This window comes from Dasypus novemcinctus, chromosome 24 (assembly GCF_030445035.2).
Source record: "Dasypus novemcinctus isolate mDasNov1 chromosome 24, mDasNov1.1.hap2, whole genome shotgun sequence".
NCBI classification, from domain to species: Eukaryota; Metazoa; Chordata; class Mammalia; order Cingulata; family Dasypodidae; genus Dasypus; species Dasypus novemcinctus.
The window spans coordinates 49698064-49724783 of record NC_080696.1 but is presented as its reverse complement, the minus strand read 5'-3'; the positions used below and the strand labels follow the sequence as shown (position 1 = coordinate 49724783).

Genomic DNA, 26720 nt, shown 5'->3' with positions numbered 1-26720 from the left:
GGAGGAGAGGGTGCTGAATACAGAGGGGAGGAGAAGCAGGAAGGCAGCGGGCATCCTCCCACAGGCCCGGCCTCAGGCCCAGCCCGGGCCGGGATCGGGATCAGGAGCCCCAGACCAGGTCATGTCCCAGGCCCTCTCCTGCATGCTGTGCTCCCACCTGCAAAATCAGAAGGAGGTTTTCAAGATTCCTTCCAGATGAGCTGACACTCAGAGTTGGGCCTTATCTCCTTCAGACCTAAACAGCCTAATAGGGCCAGGGTGGGGGCAAAGGGAACCTGAGACTGTTTCCATCAAGGCTTTGAATGGTTCAGCAAGCTAGAAAAGAACTCTGGGCACAGAGCCCCCGATGTGGGTGCAAATCCCAATTCTGTCACAGAGTCCCTCTGCAACCTCGGGCTGGGTCATCACTAGCTGACATGGCACCTTTGTGTAAATAAGAAAAAAGTGCCCCTTTGAAGAGCTCCTCTCTGGGCCAGACAGATGAGCTGGGCAAGAAGAAGCCTGGCTGGGTCGCCCTTGCTTCCTCCCTCAGCCTGGCACTCTTGTGCAGGACACAACCTGCCCAACTACCCTTGGCAGCCCTAAGCTTGGCAAGTTCATTTCTGAGCCTCAGTGTCTTCACCTGCAAAACAGGGTGATCATTTTCAGCCTCACAGGATGGCGGGCAGGGACCTTGTCCATCTCATTCACCATTTTATTCCTGGCGCCTAGCACAGAGCAGCAGAGAGGAGGCGCTTGGAGATAAAGAAATGCAGGGCGCCATGGCTGGGGGAAAGCGATCTACAAACTAAATCCTGTATTGAGGGGAGCAATTATCCTCTCGGGTCTGGATCTCCCTATACTCTTTCACCCAGGTCAGTGGGACCCAGGCTGGACAGGGGCATGAAGGATGTGGACTTAGCAGCTTAGGACAAGAAGGAGCATTAAAGTGAGGACTCCAGAGACTGGCTGAGAGTGTCCACCACACCCAATTTGCACAGCCCCATGCAGTTTGCCGGACGCCTCTGCCTCCACTACAAGAGCAAATATGAAAAGGCTAGGCCCAGCCCCATGAATTACCTCTTCCAACCCACACCCCGCTGTAAGGTGAGTGTGACTCACCCCCATTTTCCAGAAGAGCAGATGGAGGCCAAGGAGGTCAAGTGGCTTGCCCAAGGCCACACAGGTAGAATAAGTGGCAGAACCAGGATTCGAACCCAGCTCTGTGTGCTGTGAGCCCTGTATCTCCCACTGGGTGAGGAAGCCCAGAGAGGTTTGGCCATGCTGTCAAGACTCCACTTCCTTGGGCCTCAGTTTCCCATGCTTAGAGATGGAGGAGGGCTCCTCTTGCCCTGCCCGCGGGAGGGGCTGGGCGGCTCACGCTGAGCCCCGCCCGGGCAGGCCGCTTTGTCCCCGCTGCACAATGAGCCCTTGCCTGGCATTCGAGGCCTTTGTCCGCTGCGCGGCCTGGCCGCGCCCCCGCCTGCGTTATCAGCGCCTGGAAGCGGTGGCGGGCGCTGGCGGGGCCTCTCCGGGCCGCTGCCGCGGAGACATGTGTTGAACACGGGCCTTTCAGGCCTGGAGCCGCCGCACAAAAGCCCGGGAAGAAGGCGGAACAAAGGGCTTTTTCACGCCGCAACTGAAAAGCTGCAGATTAGCTGGGGCGTGCTGCGCAGGCAGGCGGGAGGGGCCGGCAGCCAGCCCCCCAGACCCCTGGCCGGGCCCTCGCTCAGCCAACGGCCCTGGTCTGGGGCCTCCACACCATGGAGACCGGAGGGAGCCCTCTAACGCCGGAACAACCCTCTCTCCCTGCTCAAAACCTGCCCTGGGCTCCCCAGGACACGTGGAACTCCTGCACCCCACGGCCCGCGTGTTCTATTCCTAACTCTTCCCCCTGCCCAGTCCGGCATTTTGCACCATTTGCCATTTCCTGAATAAACCACGTCTTTGCACCGTCTGTTCCCCCTGCTCAGAATGCCATCCCCTGTCCCCTTCTCTGTTTTCAAGCCCAATTCCAGGATGACTTCTGGGAAGATAAGAATCAAACATTCAGTGGGGGTCAGACTCTACGCCTACTTCCAGCCCTTACAATAACTGCAGGGCCCAAATCATTAGCCCCATTGGCCAGCGGGGGAAACTAAGGCTCAGAAAGCTTGAGGGAGGCCCGATGTCACACAGCAGGGACCCTGTGTGGCTGGGATGCAAACCCCAATCCTGCGCCATTCCTCCTCTGTTGGAAAGAGTCTCTGCTTCTTGTGTCCCCAAGGCAGGTGACCCCTCTCTTGGGGGTGGGGTGGGGAAACAGGGGCCCAGATTCCACCTGGTGCCAGGGCACCTTCAATCAGCCTCGCCCTGCTCCTGCTCAGGTACGCCATTGACCGCGACTCGGATTTGGACCAGATCTTTGATATCGATGAGGACACAGGCGCCATCGTGACGGGCAAGGGGCTGGACCGCGAGACAGCCGGCTGGCACAACATCACGGTGCTGGCCATGGAGGCTGGTGAGCAGGGAGCCCAAGCAGGGCCCAGGGGGAGAGGCGCAAAACCGGAGGGGCGGGGCCAGGACCAAGGGGCGGGGCAATGCCCTTGTGGGAGGGGCCACAGGCTGGGGACCTGGCAAAGGTCCTGGAGGAAAAGGGGCAACAGCTGATGAGCCGGTCCTCAGCCAAGGGGACAGGGTGGATCTTGAGTCAGGCTTTCCTCCCCCTTCCTTTACTGAGCACCTTCTACATCCCAAGCAATGTTCTAAGGACTGGGGAGACAGCCCTGAGTAAAACGGAAAAGCCCCAGTCCTGGTGGGGGCAGAGAGACCATCACCAAACTGAGAAAGGGTGTACCTCATATGGCAGGAAGAAACTGGGAAAGAAGAAAGCAAGGAAAAGAATCGGGAGGAAGCGAGGGGAAGGCCGCTCTAAGAAGGAGACCTTTCAACAAAGACCACAGTAATGTGAGGAAGCCACGCAGACCTCCCGGGGAAGAGGGTTCCAGGCAGCTAGAGCAGCCGGTGCAAAGGCCCTGGGGTGGGAGCTGGCCTAGCATGCCAGAGGAAGAGCACAGAGAAGCCAGTGTGGTTGACAAGGCACAGAGTAACTGGCCACTGCAGGGCCTTTGGCACCAAGTGAGGTGGGAGCGGCTGGAGGGGTTTGAGCAGAGGAGGGACCTTGTCTGACTTAGGATCCTCTGGCCACTGCATTGAGAATTGACTGGGAGCTGAGAGGGGGAAGCAGGGGTTCGGCTGGGAGTTAAAAGCAGTGATGCTGGGGAGACAGCAGTGGGTGGCCTGGTGGTCACAATGGAGGGGTGAGAAGAGATCGGCTTGGGGACACAGACTGAAGGCAGGACCCGCTGGTGGGCAGATGTGCGGAGCCCAGAACGACTCCAAGGCGTTGGACTGAGTATCTGAAGAACGTGGGTGCAGAGTGGATTACAGGCAGTGTGGTGCAGTGGGGAGGAGTGCGGGTTGGGAGAGGAAGAGGGGGAGCCTGAGACATGGCCGGGCAGATAAATAAGACCGTGGCAGTGAGGAGCCAAGGGTTCCGGAGCACTGCGAGAGGGTGCCAAAGCCCGCCAGGCCTTCTCCTTACCGGGAGCTCCCCCAGCACCACCACTGCTGGGCCTGGTCTCTGGGCTCCCCACCCTGTCAGCTCTGCCTCTCAGGAGCCAGCAGGGCGGCCAGGAAGCAGGCCTGACGGCAGGAGTCCTCAGTCTCGGAGCGGAGGGGCGGGTGAGGACGGTTAGACGGTTAAACTCCCGCACACCTCGCCTCCAGGCCCTCCTGCCTGCCCTCCTTCTCCTCCCCCTGCTGGGGTCCTCCCACTTTCCCAGGCCCCACCGGCCCAAGGCTGGCCCAGGAAGTCCCTGGGCTGAAGTTCCCTCTGTCTCTTTCAACTTCAGTTTAAAAGAAAATACAAAGCTGACTCAAACCTCAGTGCCTGCTGCTCCCGAGCCTTTGAATTCACTCCTCCACGGCATGAAAGGGAGATAACAAAGGTGGCTGGAGAGGAAGTGGAGGCTGGACTGCGGGGAGGAGAGCCCCCCTCCTTCCCTCCTTCCCTCCTTCCCTCCCCGCTGGGCAGCAACGGAGCTGCAGACCAACCTGGGAAGACTGGGCTGGCTGCAGAGAGCGGCCCCCTTCCCCACCCCTGGACAGCTGTCCCCACCCGCCCCGTCAGGCTCCTGAGGTTCCACCATTAGCAAGTACCCTCTGGGGTTAAGCATTGTGCTTCTACCCAGTGGGTCTGTTTCAAAAGGCAGCTAGAGCAGCACACAAAGTCTGTCACAATGAGGAGGAATGCGTTTGCCATTTCACAGGTGAAAGACGTTGGGGGAGGGTGCTTCCCCACAAACATTTTACTGTTTTTACCTAATACATATGCTGGACTAGACATTTTCTAGCATGTTCTTTTATTGCATCTTCACAACCGCCTAGTGAGGTAACCTGACCAACACCCATTCTACTGAGGGGAAAATGGAGGCTCCCGGGCTGAGGAGACTTGCCAGAGGGTGTGTAGGCTCAGATTGCGGTTTGGACCAGATCTGCCCAGTTCCCCCCACAGCCTGGCTGCGAGGAGGCCTCCATTTCCTGGCCTCTGAGCCCTGCCCCTGTGCCACCCACCAATTCCCAGGAACTGACCATGACGAAGGAGATGAGTGTCTGACAGGAAAAGGCTGGGCAGGGGCCTGGAAACCCCTCTCTGAGCTGTAACCCTGGCCCCCTGCCTGATCCCACCAGGATCTTAATCAGTGGGAAAAGGAAGGATTCCCAATTCCCAGCGCGGGTGGGAGGACGGAACGGGGCCCTGCGTGGATCGCACTTGGCCCAGTGGCTGACACTTAGAAATGCTCGGCCGGGCTGTCTCTCGGTCTTGACGTGTATTAAGCACTGACTGCCTGCCAGGCACTTCTCAGGGATGAGCTCACCGAATCCTCACCCCAGCCCCAAGAGGCGCCGTTCCCGCTGTCGGCCCAGGGTGCAGATGAGGAGACCGAGCCTCAAAGAGGGGATCCATTTGTCCAAATTCCCACAGGTTCAGCCCCAGCCTCTTTGACTCCAGAGCCCAGCTCTCGCCCCGCTGTCCCTCAAGCCACATTTCCTTGGTGCTGGGCACGACGCCAGGAGCTGTCACATACATCCTACCACTCCACCTTCTCACCGCTTCCGTGAGTCGGATACAAAACGATTGCCCCTGTTTTAAAGAGGAGGAGGCAGAGGCTGAGGACGGAAGAGGGGTGTCCCCACGGTCACTGGGCAAGTGGACGTAGGGCCAGGGCTCCGCCCCAGACCTCCCTCCTCGCAGGAGCCTGCTGAACCCCAAGCCCCATGTCCCTCCTGCCGAAGCGCCTCCTTGGTCTGCTCGGAAACAGGGATGCCCGAGGGGTCACAGCGGCCCGGCCTGCTCCGGGGCGTAACAAACAGGAGGTGACAAGAATCAGAGGGGAAATATTTATACACAGCGGCAGAGCTTTGCGCGCACCTCGGAGAATGTCGCGCTCAGCCGGGAGCCGGCCGCCTGTCATCCTGGATTACCTCAAAGACTCCCGGAGCCACTTAGTATGCCGGCTCCCCTCTCCCCCAACTTCTGAGTCATCCATTCTGCCCATGCAGACACTCCTTCCACTGACATTATCTTTAACGTTTTGTAATCATGAAATATTAATGACCGATATTGAATTTAAAGCACAATTTGTGTCTGAATCCTTCGGTGGAAAGGGCAGTTGTAAAGGGACAGTCTTCAAAGAGATGGGATGGGGGGGGATCTTGGGAAGTCGGCACTGGCAAGGAGGATGCGGGAGGCTGCACCCAGCCACCTCCTCCAGGGTCGCCAGGCTTCAGCTGGTCCGGAAGGGCAGTATCGAGCTGTCCAGGACGGCAAAGGGTTAACCGCATTAGCTAGAAGCGTCCCCATCTGGGCCACCTCGGGCCAAGTCATGTCTCACCGTGCCCTGCATTTTTCCTTCCTGCCACAGAGCAGGCTTTATGATTTATATAGTCATTTGTGTATTTGCTTAATAGCTCCCCCAGGAAACTGTCCATTCCATGAGGGCAGCGTCTGGTCTGTAGCTGCAGCGTTTCACACCGGGCCTGGTCCCAAGGTGTGCAATCGGTATTTGCTGAATGAACAAATAGGTGGGCTTGCCCACAAGGTTGGGGAAGCAGGGGCGAGTGACGGAAAAGAACTGGCTCCAGTTGCACCGTTTTCCAGCTGTGGGAACTTGGACAAGTCACTCCCTTTCTAGTTGCCTTAGTTTTCCCATCTATAAAATGGTGCTGTGGCAATGCCCCTGCCTTAGTGGATGACCGCAAGGATGAGAACTGCTAATGTTAGCCGCTTCTGTTTGTTTAAAGCTTGCAAGATGCCAGCCATGGTGCTGAGGGCTTGGCATCATCCTCCGGGGATTAGAAATAAAGATGTAAAGAGCCTAACATGGTGCCTGGCACCTAGTAGGGGCTTTATGACTAGAGAACGATTCTGAGGGGAGAGGGGACCTCAGCTCGAGCACCCCCCACACCCCACCCTGCACCATAACTGGGGAGACTGAAGCCCGAGGAAGGAAAGCAACTTGCCCAAGTCTACCAATAAGGCTGTCTGACTCCCAGACCAGTGCTCTTTAGAAGGAAAAGAGGAGGCTGGAGGAAGGAGCAGGGGTGGGGAGTGAGGGATGGCAGGTTCCTCCGGGAATCAGCGCCTGTGTTCACACTTAGCCAGTGGCTTCTGAGTGTGGTCACTCGCCCACCCTGGGCTGGGCGCTGGGACCTGCCATCAACCCAGAGCGGGCCTGGCCACCACCCCTGAGCCCACAGGGGGGCAGCGAGAGGCACGTCAGCAAGAAGGGGCAGCTCGGAGTGGGAGCGAGGGAGCAGGGGGTGGCTGCGAGGGGCAGGAGGCAAGAACCCCGGCCCGGGGCAGCTCGCTTCTCAGCTGGGTCTCAAGCCCCAAGGCTGTCTCTCCAGGCCGAAAGCCCGCTGAGCGCGAAGGCCTGGAGCTTGGCCGTCGGCCGCCCTTCTGAGAACAGAGAAACCTCCGTGCGCCTGGAGGTTGAGGCTCCAGGACGGCCAGGGCAGGCGAGGGTGAGGAGCTCGCTGGGACTTTACGAGAAGGACCTTGGATGTCCTGTGAGGAGGCGGACGTCTCCTGGAGACCATAGGGAGCCAGTGCCGGTCTTTGAGCAGAGGAGTGACGTGATCACTTCTCTTGGGCTCAGGGTGGAGGGTGGACTGGAGGGGGCAAGCCTGGGGCAGGGAGAACAGCAGGCAGCCTGACAGGAAGCCTCAGGATTAGATGTAGAGTGGGGATGCCAGGTCGGGGCTATGCTGGGTGGGGGAAGCTCCAGGGAGGCAGAGTATGGTGTAGTCTGAGGAAGAAGCTTGTAACACCTTTATCCAGACGGGGCTGCTCCTGGAGGTAGTGAGCTACCCATCACCAGAGGTGTGCAAATCAGACCTGGACATCTTGGGCTGGGGACTCCTGGAGTCCAGTGCCACCTTAAGGACCTGACAGGTGCTGACAGGAACAAAGATTTCGTTATAGATGGAGTGTCAGGAGAACAGCGCATGAGGAACCGGTTCAGCCCCCAAGAAAGGAAACTCTCTTCCACCCGCCCCCAATTCCAGGGAGCCTGAGGTTCCAGGACACCCAGGAGTCCTCCCCCACCCCTTGGAGTACTGAAACTCCCCCACCCCAACAAGGCCAAAGCCTCCAGGCCCCACCTGGAAGCCAAACAGGTCACCAGAGCCCCTGAGAGAGTAAGGGAAGGGCGCGTGAGCTCCTGCTCCCCGCGGAGGGAAGTGGAGGCAGGCAGTGAGCGCAGGAGCCTGCACCCTGAACCTCTCCGCACGAGCACCCCCACCTGCTCGCCCAGCCCCTCCTCACCATCCCGCCTGCTTGCCTTGGCGAGCTTTGTAATTGGGATGATAAATCTTCCTGCCCAGCTGGCCAGCTCTAATCAGAGATTGGTGTTGGGATGCAATTTAATTCCCTCAGGAGGGGGGCCGCTGGGGGGCAGTGGTGGAGAAGAGGGTCCGGGCCCTCACCGCCTCCCCACCACCGCAGACGTGAGTGGCGAGGAGCTAACGTCAAACTCGTATCTCTCTCTGATTCTCTCTCTGTCTCTCCCCGCTTTTCACCCTCTTTTCCACTCCCACTCCTACAGCCACACATCCCTCTTTCGCTCTGGACGTCTTTTTCTCTGTGACAGCCACGGAGAACCTCAGAGTCCAGCTCCGTTTGTTGTACTGATGAGAAAACCTTGGCCCAGAGAGAGCGGCAGCACCAGGATGGCACAGCTAGACTGCGTCTGGGAGGGAGGGGCCGGAGGGGTGCACCCCCGCAGACGTACCACCCAAGGTCTCAGGCCCTCCTGGCACCTCTTGGTGCTCGGGGCAGAGTCAGGAAGGCCGCAGGCATTGAAACGCATCCGCTGGGCAAATGTTTCCTAAGTACCTACTTTGGGCCACGCACTGTTCTAGGTGCTGGCGATGCAGCAGGAGGCAAGACGGACAAAAGTCTCACTTCCCTCCTAGCGGAGGAGATAGAGGATAAGCGAGCAAGTTAAGAAAGTGCAAACATAAAGGGTGTTGGTGTTGCTAGGGAGAGAGAGAAAGCAGGGAGTGGGGTGTCTGGTGGGGCGGGAAGAGGCAGGTTGAAATAGGGCTGACAGGGGAGTCCTGTCTGAGATGAAGACATCTGGGCAAAGACCAGTGAGCTTGGAGCAGGGTAAAGGGGGGAGGTGGGGTGGAGAATGAGGCCAGGGAGCTAACGGTGGGCAGATCGCATAGGGCCTTTGGCTTATTGTCCAGGGCTGAGAGCAGTCAAGGAAAGCTTCCTGGAGGCAGTAGGAGCTTTTGTTTGGTCCCTGAAGACAAGTCGAATTTTTTTTTTTAAGGTTTATTTTTCATTTCTTTCTCTCCCCTTCCTCCACCCAGTTGTCTGCTCTCTGTCCATTCACTGTGTGTTCTTCTGTGTCTGTTTGTATTCTTTTCTTTTTAAAGATTTATTTTTTTATTTTTTTATTTTTTTATTTCTCTCCCCTTCCCCACCCCCCCTCCCATTGTCTGCTCTCTATGTCCATGCACTGTGTGTTCTGTGTCCGCTTGCATTCTTGTCCGCGGCACCGGGAATCTGTGTCTCTTTTAGTTGCGTCATCTTGCTATGTCAGCTCTCCATGTGTGCAGCGCCACTTCTGGGCAGGCTGCGCTTTTTTCACGCGGGCACACTCCTTGCACATGGGGCTCTCCTACATGGGGACGCCCCTGCGTGGCGTGGCACTCCTTGCGCGCATCAGCACTGCATGTGGGCCAGCTCCACACGGGTCAAGGGGGCCTGGGGTTTGAACCCTGGACCTCCCATGTGGTAGGTGGACGCCCTATCCGTTGAGCCGAATCCACTTCCCAAGTAGAATTCTGACAGCTAAAGACTGTAAGAAAGCAATACTGTCTGGGATTAGAAAGCCCCCCTTGGGAACTGGGCCTAGCTTCAAGTCCCAGCTCCATCAGTTGTTCCCTGTAAGACCTTGGGCAGTAGCTTCACCTCTCTGAGCCAGTTATCTCATCAGTAAAACAGCACTAATAATAAACATAATAATAGTCTGTGATAGTGGTTGATAGGATGAAACGGGGCAGCACAGATCCTGGTCCCTGGTAGGTGCTCATATGTGTTCACTGGTGTCCCTCAGGGAGCAGGCACATTCCTAGAAGAGCCGTACCGGTCGCCAGGCCAGGCCCCACCTCCTCTTCCCTTCCCACTGGCGCCGCGCCCCCTGATCCCAGTTTAGTCCAGGTGCCAGGTGAGTAACTCTGCCAGGACCTGGGGTCTTCCTTGGAAGGGATCCGGGGTCTCATTGTCTACAGCCTTCCCTCCACCCAGGGCCTTTGCACGTGCTGTTCTCTGTCCCTGCACACTTGTTCCCTCCCCATCCCCTTCACCTGAGCATTTCCCAGTCAGATCTCAGCCCAAATGTCATGTACTCCAGGGAAAACATCCCTGCACCCTTGCACCCCCTGCACCCCACTAGCACGGGAGGCCCTGCTCCCCACTCTCACAGCTGCTGAACTTTTAACTCTCCACCCTGTCACTGTCTGTCCTGCCACTTAACAGAGAGACCACGTGGGTCTTCTGCACAGCAGGCACTCCACCCATAATTGTCAGCAAAAACCAGAAGTCTCTGTTCCAAATGGCCCAGTGCAGTCCCTGTCCATTTATACAGAAGGGACTCAAGGAAGGTAAGAGACCTGCCCACACTGCACAGCAGTCCTCCCGCCCCATCTCTCGTCTCTTCCTGAGGCCGCCCCGAGCTGCTCAGCCTCCTTGGGCCCCTCGGGCTTCACCTGCCACCTCCCCGGATTAACAGTGAGCCAGTTTAGGGAGGAAGCGCTGGGCCGAAGCACGTTTAATTTTAATTTAGGAATCAGTTAAGGCTGCAGGCCTGCTCAGCACTGGGCTGTCAATCAACCTTCCTCAAGGCTGCATCAATTAGTTTAAAAATATTGAATGTAATTTTGCCTGACACAACATATTGCAGCTACTGCAAAATATAATTTATTTTAGAAGAAGAAATAATTAAACTAATTTGCATGTCAGTCAGCTGAACTGAGATGCAGAGGAGGGGGTGGGGCCCTGTGGGGGACCCAGCCCCTCATGGGGGCACCTGCTGCAAGGCGCTGGGTGAAGTCGGCTCAGGCCTGGGCCGGAGCCACAGCTACCACCAGATGGACAAATGTCCAGGCAGCAGGGTCCTTTTACATTCTCTCTGAACCAGTCTTGGCCCTGGGGTCGGGAGACCTGGGACTTGAACCCAGCCCTGCTGCTGACCTGCCTTGTGGCTTTGGGCAAAGTCTTGCCCCTTTGGGCCTCAGTTTCCTCCTCTATAAAATGGGATTATTAATACCTCCTTCACAGAGTTGTTTTGAGGTTTGAATGAGGTCAGAGATATGAAAGTTTGTTATAACTTGCAAAGTCTTGCACAGAGGTCAAGGTTAAGTCAACTGATGGGGTCCCTGTTTTCTATCAGAAGCATTTAAGGTGGTAAAATTATGAATTATGATTATCGGTTATTATAAATGATACTAATTGTGATCAGGAGGGGTTTGGAAGAAGCCAATCAGAGTCAAGGCATCAGGATGTCCTCCCCCACCTGCCCAGCACACTAGGGCAGAGGCTCACAACTCTACCTGCACATTAGAGTCCCCGCGGAGCTTTTTAAAAACCACCAATGACCAGGCCTTGGCATTGGTATTTTTCGAAGGCTTCCTGGTGGGAAGTCAGGCCAGAGAAGCACTGCCCAGATGTCAGGGGCACTGGCTGCTGACTCAGGCTGGTCCCCAAGCTCTGGGGAGTCCTGCGCCTCCACAATCTCAGGGGTCCCAGGGATGAGCTCTGCAGGTGGCAACTTTGGCACATAGTGCCCACCCAGCTGCCCCATCTCTCAGATCTGAGGCCCTCACTCAGGTCAAAAGTTCATTCAGGCCTTGGCCAAGAGGTGGCCTGTGACATTTTAAGAGGAGACCAGAGAGCCCAGTGCAGCCCAAAGTGATGGTGCAGTAATGGGGGGCCCAGCAGCAGTGGCACCCGCACCCCAGGGGGGGCAACTGCCTGCTGCGGAGCCCGGTCCCGTTCTGAGACCCACCTTCTGCAGGGAGCACGGGGCCCTCTGGCTCCCCCACCCCTCGGGCCCTGGCCACCCCCTTCTTCCCTCCTCTGCCTCCTGGGGAGAGAAGCGCCACCCTCTCCCTCCTCCCCAGAGCGCTGCCGTCTGTCTGTTTAAGTTCTCGGCAACGCGTTCTTAAAAATAACGGCTCACCCGGCATTCCCAGTCACGACTCGCATCTCTCCGCCCAGGAAAAGCCCCCTCTAATCGCTGAAGCGGCAGATCTGGGTGAGCTGAGAAGATAAGGTGCCCCAGCTAAGGCAAGCTCCAGAGAGGGGTTGGGTCTTAGTTAATTAAGGACTCACCCCCTCCTTTCCCCAGCCCCCCCGGGAGGGGACCGCACCTGCTTCCCAATCTCCATTTCTCTCTTTATCAACCCACAAGCAGCTGCATCTAGTGCGCCCCTGAGTTCAGAGAAAGAGAAAGCCAGGCAGCCCTACTCCCCCCAACACTTCCAAGGTGCCCGGCTGCCAGGGAACATCCAGGCCCCAGATAAACCTTCCTGCTAGCCAGGCTGGAGCCCGGGGCATCGGATCACTGCTTGGAAATAGGGTGTAGTTTCCTCCTCTCCTGCAGCTGGGACGTGTCAGTAGTGAACACATGGCTGAGGCGGCTGAGGACCGAGACCAATGAGCACTCGGAGGCCCTAGAAAGGGCCACATTCAGGCAGCGGGATAAGGTATCCCAGTGTCCTAGAGCAGGGGTTCTTAACCTTATTTGTTCCACGGACCCCTTTGCCAGTCAGGTGAAAACCACAGAACCCCTTACCAAGTCCACACTACACTGTATTGTTTAATAAATATATCACACCCCACAAGAATAATGTTTTTTTGAATTTCAATTCAAGCTCCTGGACCCCTTTTTAAGAACCCCTGTCCTAGAGTCATTTAAAGTTATTGCTAAAAGGACCATATGAGGACATCTCTTTATTTAACAAATATTTATGTGGCCCCGACTGTGTGTTGGAGCCACAGTTTTAAGTATTTTGCAGATATTAATTCCCTCTACCCTCTGAACCAACCTATTACCATTAGCCTCATTTTGCAGGTGAGAAAACCAAGGCACAGAGTGGACAAGTGATCTGACACAGATCACACAGCCAGGAAGTAGCAGAGGTGGGATAGAAACTGCGTGACTCCACAGCCCTTGCTCTCAATCACTATGGTCTCTTCCTTTTTCCTGGTGTGGAAACTGATATCAGAAAAGGAAAGGCCTTACCCGAGATCAAACTCTGGGTCAAGGACAGAGCCCCACCAAGAAGTCGAGCCTCCTTCTGTCTCAGTCCTCCCAGGCTTCATTCATCCATTCTACAGATGCATTAGAACCTACTCTGTGCCATATCCCACAATGCTGCGGATCCAGGAATGAATGAGACAAGGATCTTCATAGAGATTACAATTGGAAGTGGGGAAGGTCACAGTTTTGCTGAGGTCTCTGGCCAACACCCACCTCCAGGAGACTCGGCTTGCTCCCTCAGGATGGAATTTTGAAAGTGTGGAGGTTTTGGAGTTCAGTTGCAGGCTGTGTGGACTGAAGACCAATTTTTAAAACTTTCCCATGATTTCTGTGAGGATACCTGCAATATTGGATATGGACATCTCAAGTGCATTCTGTGCACTCTATGGTGATGGAGATGGCAGTGGTGGGGTGTTGATGGTGCTTTCGGTGATGCAATGGTGATATTGGTGATTTTGGTAGGGGTAATGGTAGCAGTGGTACAGACAGTGATAGTGGTGGTGGTGATGGTGGTGCTAGGGGGATGGTGGTGGGGACGGTGATGGTGACAATAATGGCTTTAGTGTTTGTGATGGTGGCAGAGATGATGAGGATGTACTAGTGGATGTGGTGGTAGAAGCGGTGTTGACGGTAGAGATGCTGATGAACTAATGGGAATGGTGATGCTCATGTGGTGGCGGTGGTGGCAGGGGTGTGCTGATGGTGTTAGTGATGGTGAAAGTGGTGGGGATGGTGGCACTGAAAATGATGGTGGTGGAGGTGGTGGTGGCTTACTAGAGGCACTTGGCGGTAGCGATGGTGATGATGGTTGTGAAGGCAGTAGTTGTGGAGATGGTGATGATGGTGGAGCTGGTGATGGGGTGATGGCGTTCAGGGTTAGTGACGGGATGGCACTGATGATTATAGTGGTAGAGGTGGTGGTGAGGACGCTAATGGTAATGGTAATTATGGTAATGGTGGTGGGGACAGTTAGGGTAGTGGTCCAATGGTGGTGATGGTGGTGGTCACGGTTAGGGTGGTGGTCCAATGGCATTGATGGTGGGGTGGTGATCCAATGGTGGTGATGGTTAGGGTGTGATGGTGGTGGGGATGGTTAGAATGGTGAGCCAATGGTGGCAGTAAGTGGTGGAAATAATGGAGAAGAATACTCACTTATGTCCAGATGTCCCCAGTTCTGGTCCTGTCACCAGCCTGGTCCAACCACAAATCTCTCGGTGCGACCCCACTGTTGAATCTTGCTCTAGCAGCAAAGAAGGGGTTGTCTACACCTCACGGTTGATGCCTCTCACCCTACTCCTGGTTACAGAAAATCACGCCCAGCTCTCCCGGGCATCTCTAAGGATCCGAATCCTGGATGTGAACGACAATCCCCCAGAGCTGGCCACGCCCTACGAGGCAGCCGTGTGTGAAGACGCCAAGCCAGGCCAGGTACCGCTGAGGGGCTGGGGGTTGGGAGGGCTGCTGCCGAGACTGGCCCAGGGCACCCTCTACTCAGGCTCAGAGTGGACTTAGCCTCACCACCAGCTCCCTGCCCCACCTTACCCCTCAGCTCATCCAGACCATCAGTGTGGTGGACAGAGACGAGCCACAAAGTGGGCACCGCTTCTATTTCCGCCTGGTGCCTGAAGCTCCCAGCAACCCCCACTTCTCTCTGCTCGATATCCAAGGTGAGTTACCTGTGAACCACCCAATCCTAGGATGCATGGAGGGAAGGCCTAGCCTCCCCGCCCCCTCCATATTATAACTGGAGAGACCAGGGCACCCAGTGGGCCAGAGTCGGGTCTAAGATCACACAGAGGGTCCAGGATGGGCTGGAGCTGTTACCCAGGCCATGCAGAACAAGCAGCAAGGGCAGGGGAGTGCAGAGGGGGCTCCCAAAGGTAGGGAGAGGTGGATGGAAAGGTACAGAGAGGAACTAGACGGGAGCAGTTGGGCCAGGAACCCTCCTGGGGTGGAAAGAGCCCCCCGGTACTAAGTGACAATTGAAATAAGCCACCTGTACACACTCCCTACCCTTCAGCTTTAACGGTGCTTCCTCCCACTCACATTTCTCTTTGCACCCTCACAGCCACCCTGGGAGGTGGTATTCTTAGCCCTCCCTGTTTTGCAGGTGATGAGACTTAGTCTGTGAGAGGATAGGGACCTGCCCAGGGTCACATAGGGAGTCAGAGATGGGGCTGGGATTCGAACCCCCACCAGTCTCAGATCCAGCATTCTTCCTGCCTTAGCCCACTACCTTGGAAGCAAATTATCCCCAGCCTGAGCTGAGTCCATTGTAAGCCATCCCGCCAGAAAGTTCCCCAAGAAGTTGAGGTCTGAAGCTTTGAAGAATGGAGTGGGGGCAGAGGTAGGATCAGTGGCCGGGGGTCAAGGACCTGGGGCCAGCCCGGGCTCAGCCTATGGCACTCTATGCAACCCTGGCAATTGCATGTCCCTCTAAGCCTCAGTCTCACTGTCTGTAAAATGGGGCTAACACCTGCCCCTTAGGTGCCTAGGTGGCCTCAGCGTATTGTCACTCAGGTGCAGGGCTAAGTGAGGGCTACCAAGGGGTATTGTCAGGACTTAGAACATGGCAATTCCTTCATTCGGCAAATACTGATTGAGCATCTGCTATGCGCAAGGCACCATTCTGGGTCCTGGAAATATGGTGGCAAAGAAGACCAAGTCCCTGCCCTTACAGAGTTTACATTCGAGTGAAGGGAGACCGAAATGAAACAAATAAATAACATAATAAATGCCTGCGGGGGAAAATAATCTCCACAAAAGTCTGGGCTTTATTCTGTTCACCGCTAGACCCTGGGTGCCTAGAGCAGTGGTTGGCACATAGGAGGTGTTCAATAAAAATTTGATAACGGGAAAACAAAGCAAGGTAAAATGAGAGGAAGTGATGAAGTGATGAAGAGGGAATGCTATTGTAAATACGGAAGGCCCCTCTGACAAAATCAATTGAGTAAGGATCTGAAGGAAAATGAGGGCGTGACCAAGGACAAGCTCCAGGTGGAAGAAATAGCAGGTACAAAGGCCCTGAGGTAGGAGCAGGCCTGCGATGTTGGAGAAAAAAGGAGAGTGGCATGGTCGGAGGGAGGGAGTGACAGAGCTGGGAGAAGTGGTCAGCATTGCCATGTCGCAATTGCATATTGGTTCCTTCTGGCCCAGTGGATCTGGGGTCACCCCCAGGACCTTTACTCACATACCCCCAAAGGGAGAAGCCCTCAGTGATTTCTGAAGCCTAACCCATCTGTATTTCCCCAAGTCTTATTACAAATACTTAACTTCCAGGGCAACTCAGATAACCAATCAGAAAGGACGCTGAGTGGGGAGCATTAACGCTTTTATTGGTTGTGGAGGACAGGGACCTGGGAAAAAGGCCGAGGCAGCAGTAGGGAAACTTGGGGGACTCCGAGCTGCCACTGTTTAAACCTTTCTAGAAGTATTTCAATATTGTAACTACTGGCACAGCCCTGCCTACTCATTATTCCAGTGGTGTCCTGGTCTGGCCCCAGGAGACACATATAGCCCTGGCTCATCGTTACCAAGTTCACGAGCCATCCCACCTCAAGGGACCTGAGGTCCTGTTCCAACTGCCTCTGTTTGGACCGAGACCGCCAGAGCTCTCATCCAGCGCAGTCACCCCGTCTGAGCTCGGGGGCAAGGGAAGCAGTATGTGGGGATGGAGCAGCCACGGAAGGCCTCCTCCTCCAGGCCCCCAGCCCCTTGCCTCAGTGTGCCAAGCCCCCTCCTCCTCAGCATATAAATATCCTGGGTGACAAATGGCTACCCCAACCCATCTGTTTCTTTGTACAAATTTGTAGCCAGTTTGGAAACGTGATTTATAAATATTGCTTTTGCAGCCAGGGATTGACACTGATGTATGTCAGGACAGATGGATGGGTGCAGCGCTGGGCGCAGAGCCCACCTAGAAGGATGGGGTGAGAGCCTGGGGTGGCCAGAGGCTTCCCCAGCTCAGGTCAGCCACAGCCCAGAAGGGCATGATGCTTGGGGGCCACCTTGGGGTGGAAGAGCTGCAGGCACCAGAACCTCAGAACATATGGCTCCATGGCCAAAAGAGGCAGGCATCTCCCCTCCTCTCCCTTCGGGAATCTGAGCCAGAGCCAGCCACTCATTTCTCAAATGTGCCTACTTCTCTCTGCCTCCACTACCACTATCAACTTACACTAAAACGCGCATAGCTTCCTAACTGGTCTTCCACATCCACGCTCATATTTTAGATTATAGGCTAGAAGGTAGGATCAGAGGGGGCAGGGGTTAGAACAGCCTTATGTGGAGGTGCTCAGTTAATATTTGCTGTTGAATGAAAGGCTAATGTCTTTAGATCACTTCTTAGCTTAAAATGCACCAATATTTTCTTAGAATAATTCAGATTTTTAGAAAATAACCCAAATTCCTTTCCATGGCCTTCAAAAATGCCCATGATGAACCCTTGCCTACCCCGCAGCCTCATCTTGACTTACTCTAGCCATCCCCTCCTCCCTCCAGCCACACCGGACTACCTTCAATTCCTTGAGTATATTATGTTCCTTCCAACTTTGGGGCCTTTGCCTAAAACGTTCCCTCTCCTGGTTAATGCCTTCTCATCTTTCATTACCAATATCACTTCTTAGAGGAAGCACCCTCTGCCCTCCCAACCTGGGTCAGGTCCTCTGTTACGGGCTTTTCCTATACTTATCCTTCATAGCATTTATCCTGGCTTGTTATTGTAGACTCCGTTGTGGCTTTATTTGACTAACACTTGTCTCTCACATTAGAATATGGGCTCAGATCCAGAGCTATAGTTGGTTTAGCTCTCGACTGTTTTCCCCCAGTGACTAGCATGGTGCCTAGCACATAGTAGTTACTCATAATAAAGACTTGTTAAATGGATAGTTGGATGAGTGGGTGGGTGGGTGGGTGGGTGGATGATTGGGTGGGTGGATGAAAAAGTTAGCTATGCCACCAACTCCCTGGATAAATTCATACAAGCTACTTCTCTCTAAGCCTCAGTTTCCACATATATAATATGGGGATAATTCCACAACTCTTGACAATTGTGAACATTAAGATGGCTATGTATTTAAAGTACCCAACACATGCATAAAAAGTGCCCCCTGCCCTCCCAACCTGGGTCATAAAATGCATCCAACTTATGGAAATGAATCCCAGGTTCCCTTTTCCCATCTTGCTCTTAGGTTTCCTTCCTTCCCCAGGGCAGGCAGATGTTTTCACAGCTGGGGCTGACTCACCGTTTGACTGAAGGGCTGGAGTTCAACCAGAGCTTGAGGAAATGAGCCAGGACCACCAGTTACCCCAAAAGTAGTTGTTCATTCAAGCATCGTTCTCCAGGACTCCCTCAGTGCCAGGCCCCACATGGTCACGTAGCGAAGAGACAGCCACGCAGAACATAACGCAATGTGACAAGTGCTGTAACAGAGGCATGCCCGGCCCTGAGTAGTCAGAGCAGGGAGGGCGGCGCCAGTAAGCCTCCCTCTCAGGAAAATGGCAAAAAGAGGCCACAGAAAAGAGGCGACATTTAGCTGGAGCATGGCAGATGAGGCCTTTGCCAGGCAAGAAGGTAGAGAGGGTGCTCCAGGTAGCAGGAACTCTGTGCCTAAAGGCAGAGAGGCTGTATTAGTCAGCCAAAAGGGGTGCTGATGCACAATACCAGAAATCTGCTGGGCATTATAGCGGGTATTTATTTGGGGTAGGAGCTTACAGATCCCAGGCCATAAAGCATAAGTTACTTCCCTCACCAAAGTCTATTTGGAGCCAGATGGCTGCCAACGTCTGTGAGGGTTCAGGCTTCCTGGGTTCCTACGTTCCTGGGGCTTGCTTTTCTCTGGGTTCAAGGTCCCTTCCTTCCTGGTGCTGGCTTCTCTTTCCTCTGGGTGCTGACTTCCCGGGTCTTCAGCGTCAAACTCTAACATCAGAAATCCCCATCTCTGTCCTTTGCCTTTCATCTGTGAGTCCCCACCCACCAAGGGGTGGGGACGCAACACCCTAATCATAACTCAGTCATGCCCAGGTACAGATGAGATTACGAGCATAATCCAGTATTTCTTTTTGGGATTCATCAATTATATCAAACTGCTACAGCGGCCTAGACAGGAAGCAGGTGCATGTGCAGCAGGGAAGCTGGGGGGAGGGGCTGGCGCTGGCTGGGGATGTCTCTGTGCTGGGAACTACTCTAAGGCTCCAGTGTGCATTACACTGTTTAACCCTCACATCTCCGAGGAGTAAATACTACTGTTTCCCAGTTTACAGATGAGAAACTGAGGTCAAGGAGGCTGAATTGAGTTTCCCATGCTCACAAATGATAGACTCAGAGTGACTTTAAGCATTTTAATGGAAATTTTCAACTATCTGTAAAAGTAATAGACTAATATAATGAGCCCCCATGTGCCCATCCCACGGCTTCATCTCCTGAGCAATCTTGTTTCATCCGGACCTCCAGTCCACTTCGCAGGTGTGCTCACAAAGCCAATCCTTCCAAGAGCTCTTTTCCCTGCAGCGTGTCCGTCACAGGGAAAACCAGGATTGGGGCTCTGTGCCAGGGACTGCTGCGGAGGGCCTGGGTCAACCGGGGCCATGAAGCTGGGACAGGGACCCTGGGTGCCAGCCTGAAGACTGTGAAGACAGGGAGAAGGACTCAGGAGGGGGCTTCGGCCCCGGCAGGAAGGCAGGAGCCCCTTTGGCAGAGCCGAATGTGAAGGGCGGGAGCAGCAGCCAGCTGGGCTCCGAGCACTGTGTGCCACCACGTCAGCAGCCTGGCTGAAAAGGGCCTTCGAAACGACCGCGGGTCAGGGATGACCTGACATACAGGAGAAGGGTGGAGGAGGGCAGGAAGGGCAGGGGAAGGGGAGAACACCAACCCCCAAAGCCCAAGCCCCAAGCCCAGACACCAGTCCCCCTGGGTCCCATGGGCTCTCCAAGCAACAGGCTGACCCAGTAAAATGAGTGCCATTGCTGTTGGTTCACTGTCCCCTCTGGCCTCACCTCCCCAAGTGCAAAAAGGAGAGATGTGAATGAGGAAACCTTGGTGCTCTAGGGTGCATCAGGCCCCACGGGCCATGCCCCCAGCCCTCCAGGCTCAGCCTCTTACCTAGAGACTCCTGAGCCAGGACCTGGACTCTTGTCAGACCTCGGGGTATGGGGGGAAAGATCCCTCAGCCAGAGGCCGATGCCAGCTGGCCAGCCCCGGCCTAAGGAGCACGGGACACCCAGGATCAGAAGGCACTGGGCAGCAGAGTGGAACCTGAGGAAGAACAAAAGCAGGATGTTGAGATGAATGGCAGAATAAAAACAAAATAACACAGCCAGGGACAGGACCTTGGCCCAGCTGGGGACAGAATCTTGGACTAGCTGGGGACAGGGCCTTGGCCCAGCTGGGGACAGAATCTTGGACTAGCTGGGGACAGGGCCTTGGCCCAGCTGGGGACAGAATCTTGGACGAGCTGGGACTCGAATCCTGGGACAACTGAGGACAGAAGCGTGGGCTCTGTGGCTGGGGACAGGATCATCAGGCAGCCGGGGACAGAATTGGGGATGATGGGGGAAGAGAGGCACGGGTCGGCCGGGAGGCAGTAGTCTGGGGCAGAATCGGGAGGGGGCGCGGAAGGGAGGGTGGCGGCGGCTCGAGTCACAGCCCGCCCCCTTCTTCCGGAGCAGACAACACGGCGGCCGTGCACACGCAGCACGTGGGCTTCAACCGGCAGGAGCAGGACGTGTTCCTGCTGCCCATCCTGGTGGTGGACAGCGGGCCGCCCACGCTGAGCAGCACGGGCACGCTCACCATCCGCGTCTGCGGCTGCGACAGCTCCGGCGCCATCCAGTCCTGCAACACCACGGCCTTTGTCGTGGCCGCCTCCCTCAGCCCCGGCGCCCTCATCGCCCTCTTGGTCTGTGTCCTCATCCTGGTCGGTGAGTCCCCCGAGAGCCACCCTGCCTTGTCCCATCGGCCTCCCATCCCGGCTCTGGGTTTCCTCCTCTGTGGGGCCTCAGTTTCCCTCTCCACACAAAGATAGTCTGGCCCGGATGATCTCTAAGCTGTACCACGCGGTCCTCTAAGTTTAGAGACGCCCGCCACGCCAACTTAAGAGACCCGGGACTCGATCCTGCTGGCCCACCCTCTCACAGCCCAAGCACCTCCACACAACTTGACCTCTAATTTTTTTAAACCAAACATATTTTTTAAAATGCTCCCATGTCTACAGTTCTTTTTAACTATGTAGGACTTTCGGTAAAACGTAACCACGTATATCGTCCCCATTTTTCAGATGAGAAACTGAGGCTCAGAGAGGGTAAGTGGCTAGGGGGTAAACACAGTGAGCCTTCCGGCTCGCATCAGGTCTCTTCACTCTGCTCCTTAAATGGCACCACCGCCTGCTATGTATCTAAACTGGGGGCAAAACCTTGGGGCAGTTGGAGCAAAATCCAATCCAGGGAGCGGATGTAGCTTAGTGGTTGAGCGCCTGCTTCCCATGTACGAGGTCCTGGGTTCGATCCCTGGTACCTCCTGAAAAAAACAAACTGCAATCTGGTGCCAGTCCTGCCAGCAGTCATCTGAGCCCCCAAATGACCCCATTGAAGAGGCCAAGTTCTCTGGGACCTAAGCTAGCTTCCAGTGGCCAAAATGCCACTTATCGCCATCACAGCCTCACGAGTTTCAGGAGGAAGCTTCCCCCTCAGCGCAGACCACTGGGCTTCATGTGCAGTCAAGCAACAGGTACTCAGAGGTCCGGGCTGCAGATGCCAGCTTTGCTCAGTTCCCTGGGAAATGCCAGCCGCACCCCCTTCCTTGCCACCTCCTACCGGCATGGCCTCTGACTATCCTCAGAGGACCCGTATGTGGCCAAGTCCATGCGTGCCCCCCTCCCCGCAGGCCCTGCAGAAGCCCTGGGCAGGCCCTTTCTAGCTGGGAGGCCCAGGCCCCCCTTCCTTCCCCACCCCAGCCCATGGCTCAGAAACCCTTTTTCCAGAGGGTGCACTTTACAGCAGTTTCATTTTCCGAGGCAGTGCAAACAAATTTCTGCCTAATTGCCCACAAACGAAGAAAGTGCACATCAGTGCTCTAAAGGTGACGGGCGGAATCGCTGATCAGGCCTGGCACATCTGTCGCCCGCCGCCCGCGCTCCCCACCACCTGCTCTCGTGGGCATCCCCCTCCGCCTCCAGCAATGAAAGCCGTCCATCCATCTTTCCCACTTCTCTCCTGACACCTTCCTTCCCTCGGGCCCCCACCCTCTTCCCTGCCATGAGCTGCTTGCCAGGGAGGTGAACCGGCTCCCTGCCCCTAGAGATTGGCTCTGGCCACCGGCCCAGCTGGAGCTGTTGGGGGCAGCAAGAAGAGCCCAGCACAGACACAGTCCCCAGCCTGCGTCCATCCGTCCATCCATCCACCCACCTATTCATTTAATCCTCTTACTCATTCCTCCATTTACCTAAATAGCCATCCAGTGAGCAGTTCAAATTTGCCAGAGATGGTCCAGGCACTGGGGAGTCATCGGGGAAGTGGAGACCCAAAGTCCTGAGTGCCTGGAAAGGTGGAGTTGCCATCCCTGAGATGGGGGCAGAACAAGGGGAGAGATGGGGGAGAGATGGTTACTTCAAATTTCACCAGCTTAATTTTGAGATTCTCTTCGTCACCCAAGAGGACATATTGAGTAGGATGTTGGATACACAGCCTGGGAGAGGTCCCGGCTGGAGGGTGAGATGATGTGGGAGATGTCAGCCTCTAAATAGACCTTAAAGCCTGTGCGACAGAGGAGAGCACTGTGGGAGTAAGTGTGGATAAAGCCGCAGAGACTTGAGTCCTAGGATACCTAACGCAGAAGTCGGATTGTCGAGCAGAAGCCTGCTTAGAAAATTGAGAATGAGTGGGCAGAGAGGCGGGAGGAGAACATGGAGCCCTGGAAGTCAAGAGAAGAAAGCCAAGAGAGGATGATTCAGTCATTTGCTCATCACTCCCCAGCTCTCCATCCAACTCTTCATCCGGTCATTCGGCCAACAAGCAGCCTTCAAGTGCTTACTGCCTGCCAGGCACCAGCTCTGGAGCATGACCCTGGCCCTCCAGGGCTGTGGTTTTGGGAGGAGAGACAGACATGTTTAGCACAGCAGGGTCTGTGCTCCCAAATTTGAGCTGCCTGTAGATCTGGGGTGGTGCTGGAGAATTTGCATCTCTAACAAGTTCCTGGGTGATGCTGACCCTGCTAGTCCAGGGACTGATAGAGGGAGGAGCCAGTTACCGGGGGAGCTCAGACGTGAAGGCACTGAACTTCACCCGGAGCTCTCAGGGAAGGGTTCCTGCAGGAGACACCTTGACCTGAGGCTCCAAGAACTGAGCAGGAGCTCGGGACTTCTGGAGTGAACAGAGGAGGGTGAGGGTGAAAGAGAGGTCAGGGTCAAGGACATCTTTCACTCCCCCAGCCCCGTCTGTCCTTCAGTGGTCCCCTCCCGCCCCCAGACCTAGAGTCTTCGTGAGTGAGGAGGGGGACTTTGGAGGTCAATCCAGCCCTCAACAACCTTGAAAACCTCTGCTCCCCTACAGTGGTAGTCTAGCCCTGATTTGCACACTTCACAAGATGAGTAGCTCACTACCTCTCCAGTCAGCCAGCTCAGTTTTTTTTCCTTCTTTCTTTTTTTTTAATGTTACATTCAAAAAATATGAGGTCCCCATACACCCCCCATCCCCCTCATCCCACTTCTCCCTCATCAACAACCTCTTTCATCATCGTGGCACATTCATTGCATTTGGTGAATACATTTTGGAGCCCTGCTGCACCCCATGGATAATGGTTTATATTGTAGTTTACACTCTCCCGCAGTCTACCCAGTGGGCCATGGCAGGACATACAATGTCCAGCATCTGTCCCTGCAGCCCTACCCAGGAAAACTCCAAGTTCTGAAAATGCCCCCACATTGTATCTCTTCTTCCCTCTCCCTACCCTCAGCAGCTACCGTGGCCACTTTCTCCACATCAGTGCTACAATGTCTTCCATTACTAGTCACAATCCGGCTCGGTTTTGATCTCAAAAAAAGTCCTTTTGGGCAGAAATGGAGGAAATGTCAAACAATGTTGAGGCTCCTTGACCTCCCTGCGGGGGCGGGGTGCCCCGGCGCGCCCTGGGCGGGGGTCGGCCCTCACTCGCCCTCTTCTCTTGTCGCGCAGTGCTGGTGCTGCTGATCCTCACCCTCCGACGCCACCACAAGAGCCACCTGAGCTCAGAGGAGGACGAGGACATGAGGGACAACGTCATCAAATACAACGACGAGGGCGGCGGCGAGCAGGACACCGAAGCCTACGACATGTCGGCGCTGCGGAGCCTCTACGACTTCGGCGAGCTCAAGGGCGGCGACGGGGCCGACGGCGGGGGCCCGGGCGGGGACCCGGGCAGCCCCCAGCAGGCCCGCTTGCCCTCCGAGCGCCACTCGCTCCCGCAGGCGCCGCCCAGCCCGGAGCCGGACTTCTCAGTGTTCAGGGACTTCATCAGCCGCAAGGTGGCGCTGGCGGACGGGGACCTGTCGGTGCCGCCCTACGACGCCTTCCAGACGTACGCGTTCGAGGGCGCGGACACGCCGGCCGCCTCGCTCAGCTCGCTGCACAGCGGCTCGTCGGGCTCCGAGCAGGACTTCGCCTATCTCGGCAGCTGGGGCCCGCGCTTCAGGCCCCTGGCGGCGCTCTACGCCGGCCACCGCGCGGACGACGAGGCCCAGGCCTCCTAGCCCCCCACCCCCGCCCTGCCGTCGGGGCGCAGCCGCCTGCCCTGCCCGGGGCCTCGCTGGGCCCGAGGACCAGAGCGTTTCCTCTGCTCATCCCCTTCCCCATCCTCCCACCCTCCCATCCTCCCAAGGTGGCCGGACGGGAGGGACTGGCTGGGGGCAGACTCCCCGACGTCCTCTCCCCCAACCCCGGGCAGCTTTCGGACCCGGGATGCGGGAATTACAACCAACGTCATTAAAACTGCGGCGAGACCCGGCACTGCGTGGCTCTGGGGCTAGAAAGGGAGATGGGAGTGGTGCTGTGGAGACTGGAGGGGCGGCTTCCTCAGAGCTGGCTTGGGGGTCAGGGAGACTGGAGGGAGGGTGCTGCTATGCGCTCTGCAAGTTCCTTCCTCCCAACAGAGTTAAGAGAAAGGCTTTCATTTACTAAACGCCTACTGTGTGCTGGGATGCTGTACGGAGAACATGGCGGTGGTCATAGCAGCCACTAGGTAGGGTCTGCTATGGGACAGGTCGAGAAGTAGCTGTACCTGTCCAGGGACACCCAGCCAGTGAATGGTGGAGCTCTGGCATTTGCCAGCCGCCTGGCTTTAAACAAGTGACCTCGCTTCTCTGGCCTCAGTTTCCTCATCTGTCAAATGGGGTTAATAATAGCACCTACCTGGGAGAATTTTGAGACTTAACAAGGATTAGGTCCTGTTCAGTACTTAGGGACAGTGCCTGGCACATCATGGTGTTCAGTAAATGTTAGCCACTGCTACTATGACTATTAACGTAATTATTAGAAGTCCAGTGTATCAGCCTCCCAGGCCTGAGCTTTCTCTGCTGCCCCAGTTGTCCTCCCCCTGTTCCCATCATCTTCAAGGGAGGAGGAAATGGTGTTGACTGTGAACTCCTGCTCCCACCCTGAGTTGTGGGGCGGGGGAGCCCCAGGGGCTTCAGAGCCTTCTGGAGTCGTGAGGTAGGACTAGGACACATGACAGGGATGCCGGGAGAAGGCCTGCTGGGTGGTTGAAGAGACGTGGGGAGTGGGGAGCTGAGAAGGTTGGTAGGAGACAGGTTAGGAAACCACCAGCCACCTAATGTGTCCAGTCCTGGGACCTGTCAGTCTCACCATCCATGGGCCCCAAGTGAAGAACTCCAAGACTAAGTTGTCGCTAAGAGCCACCAACTCTAAAACCATGACTATGAGATGTAGATAAGCCGCCTCCCCCACGCCCCAGTGACTCACTCCTTCCACAGTGATCAGGTCTGAATCCAGCTCTTCCTAGCTGGGCATCCTTCATCCAGGTCGTCAGCTGCTAAAGCTTCAGTTTTCTCATCTGGAAAATGGAGATATGATGGTCTCTCCCTCATAGGGTTGATAAGGGGCTTAAAGGAGATAATGAATGTTAAACTCTGACCTCAGTGCCTTCCTGACTCATCGAAGATGCTTAGTAAAATGCTCATTGGCCTTATTTTTTTTTACCTTCCCAGGGTACATTCAATCCCTCCACATTTCTCAAGGTCCATATGATAGACTCAGAGATGGCCATTATGTCCTTTGTATCTTACTGTATTATTTCCTGCCTTTCAGGAGCTCAAGGCCTAATTGGGTTGAGGTTGGGAGGAAGGGCAGACATTGGAAACAGCCAAAAACCATGCAGTTGGTAAGAGTTGTAGCAGAATTAATAGAAGAAGGTGCTGGAAACACTGAAGAAAGACTAATTCCTGGAGAGCTTCCCAGAGGAGGGACATCCAACTGGATCCCGAAGAATAGATATGAGATGGCCAAGAAAGCAAGAGCATCCCAAGCAGAAGAGCTTCTGCAAAGGAAAGGGGAAGGGGAAGCATGTAGTGGCTTCAGGAATGGTGTGCGGTCTCAGAGGCTAGATCATGGTGGAAGGATGGTGGGGTACCAGGCAGGGAAGGCTGGTTAGAAGCAGGTCATGAAAAGAACTTGAAGGCCAGGCTAAAGGAACTTGATACTTTGCTCAACCTGAACATGTCTCCTGAAGTCCAATGAAGGTGGCTAATGGTAGCGGCGGGAAGAGAGGTTGGTGTGATAGACCCAAGTGGAGGGATATTTGGGGCCTTCAGTTCATCCTACAGAGGACCCATGATTCCTGTAGCTCAGGCTCCAGATGGGCTTAATAACTTGGGAACCAGT

General features: G+C 55.5%; 1 protein-coding gene across 1 annotated transcript in view; it reads left to right on the top strand.

Moving 5' to 3' along the window:
- CDH22 (cadherin 22) overlaps nucleotides 1–24998 on the top strand; it is a 77136-nt gene extending 52138 nt beyond the window's left edge. The window contains exons 7-11 of the mRNA XM_004469945.4: nucleotides 2346–2482; nucleotides 14167–14288; nucleotides 14410–14527; nucleotides 20523–20774; nucleotides 24021–24998. Of these exons, the coding sequence (XP_004470002.2) occupies nucleotides 2346–2482; nucleotides 14167–14288; nucleotides 14410–14527; nucleotides 20523–20774; nucleotides 24021–24574 (1183 nt within the window). The 3' untranslated portion in view covers nucleotides 24575–24998. The remainder of the gene's footprint in view (nucleotides 1–2345; nucleotides 2483–14166; nucleotides 14289–14409; nucleotides 14528–20522; nucleotides 20775–24020) is intronic.
- The last annotated feature ends 1722 nt before the right edge of the window (nucleotides 24999–26720 follow it).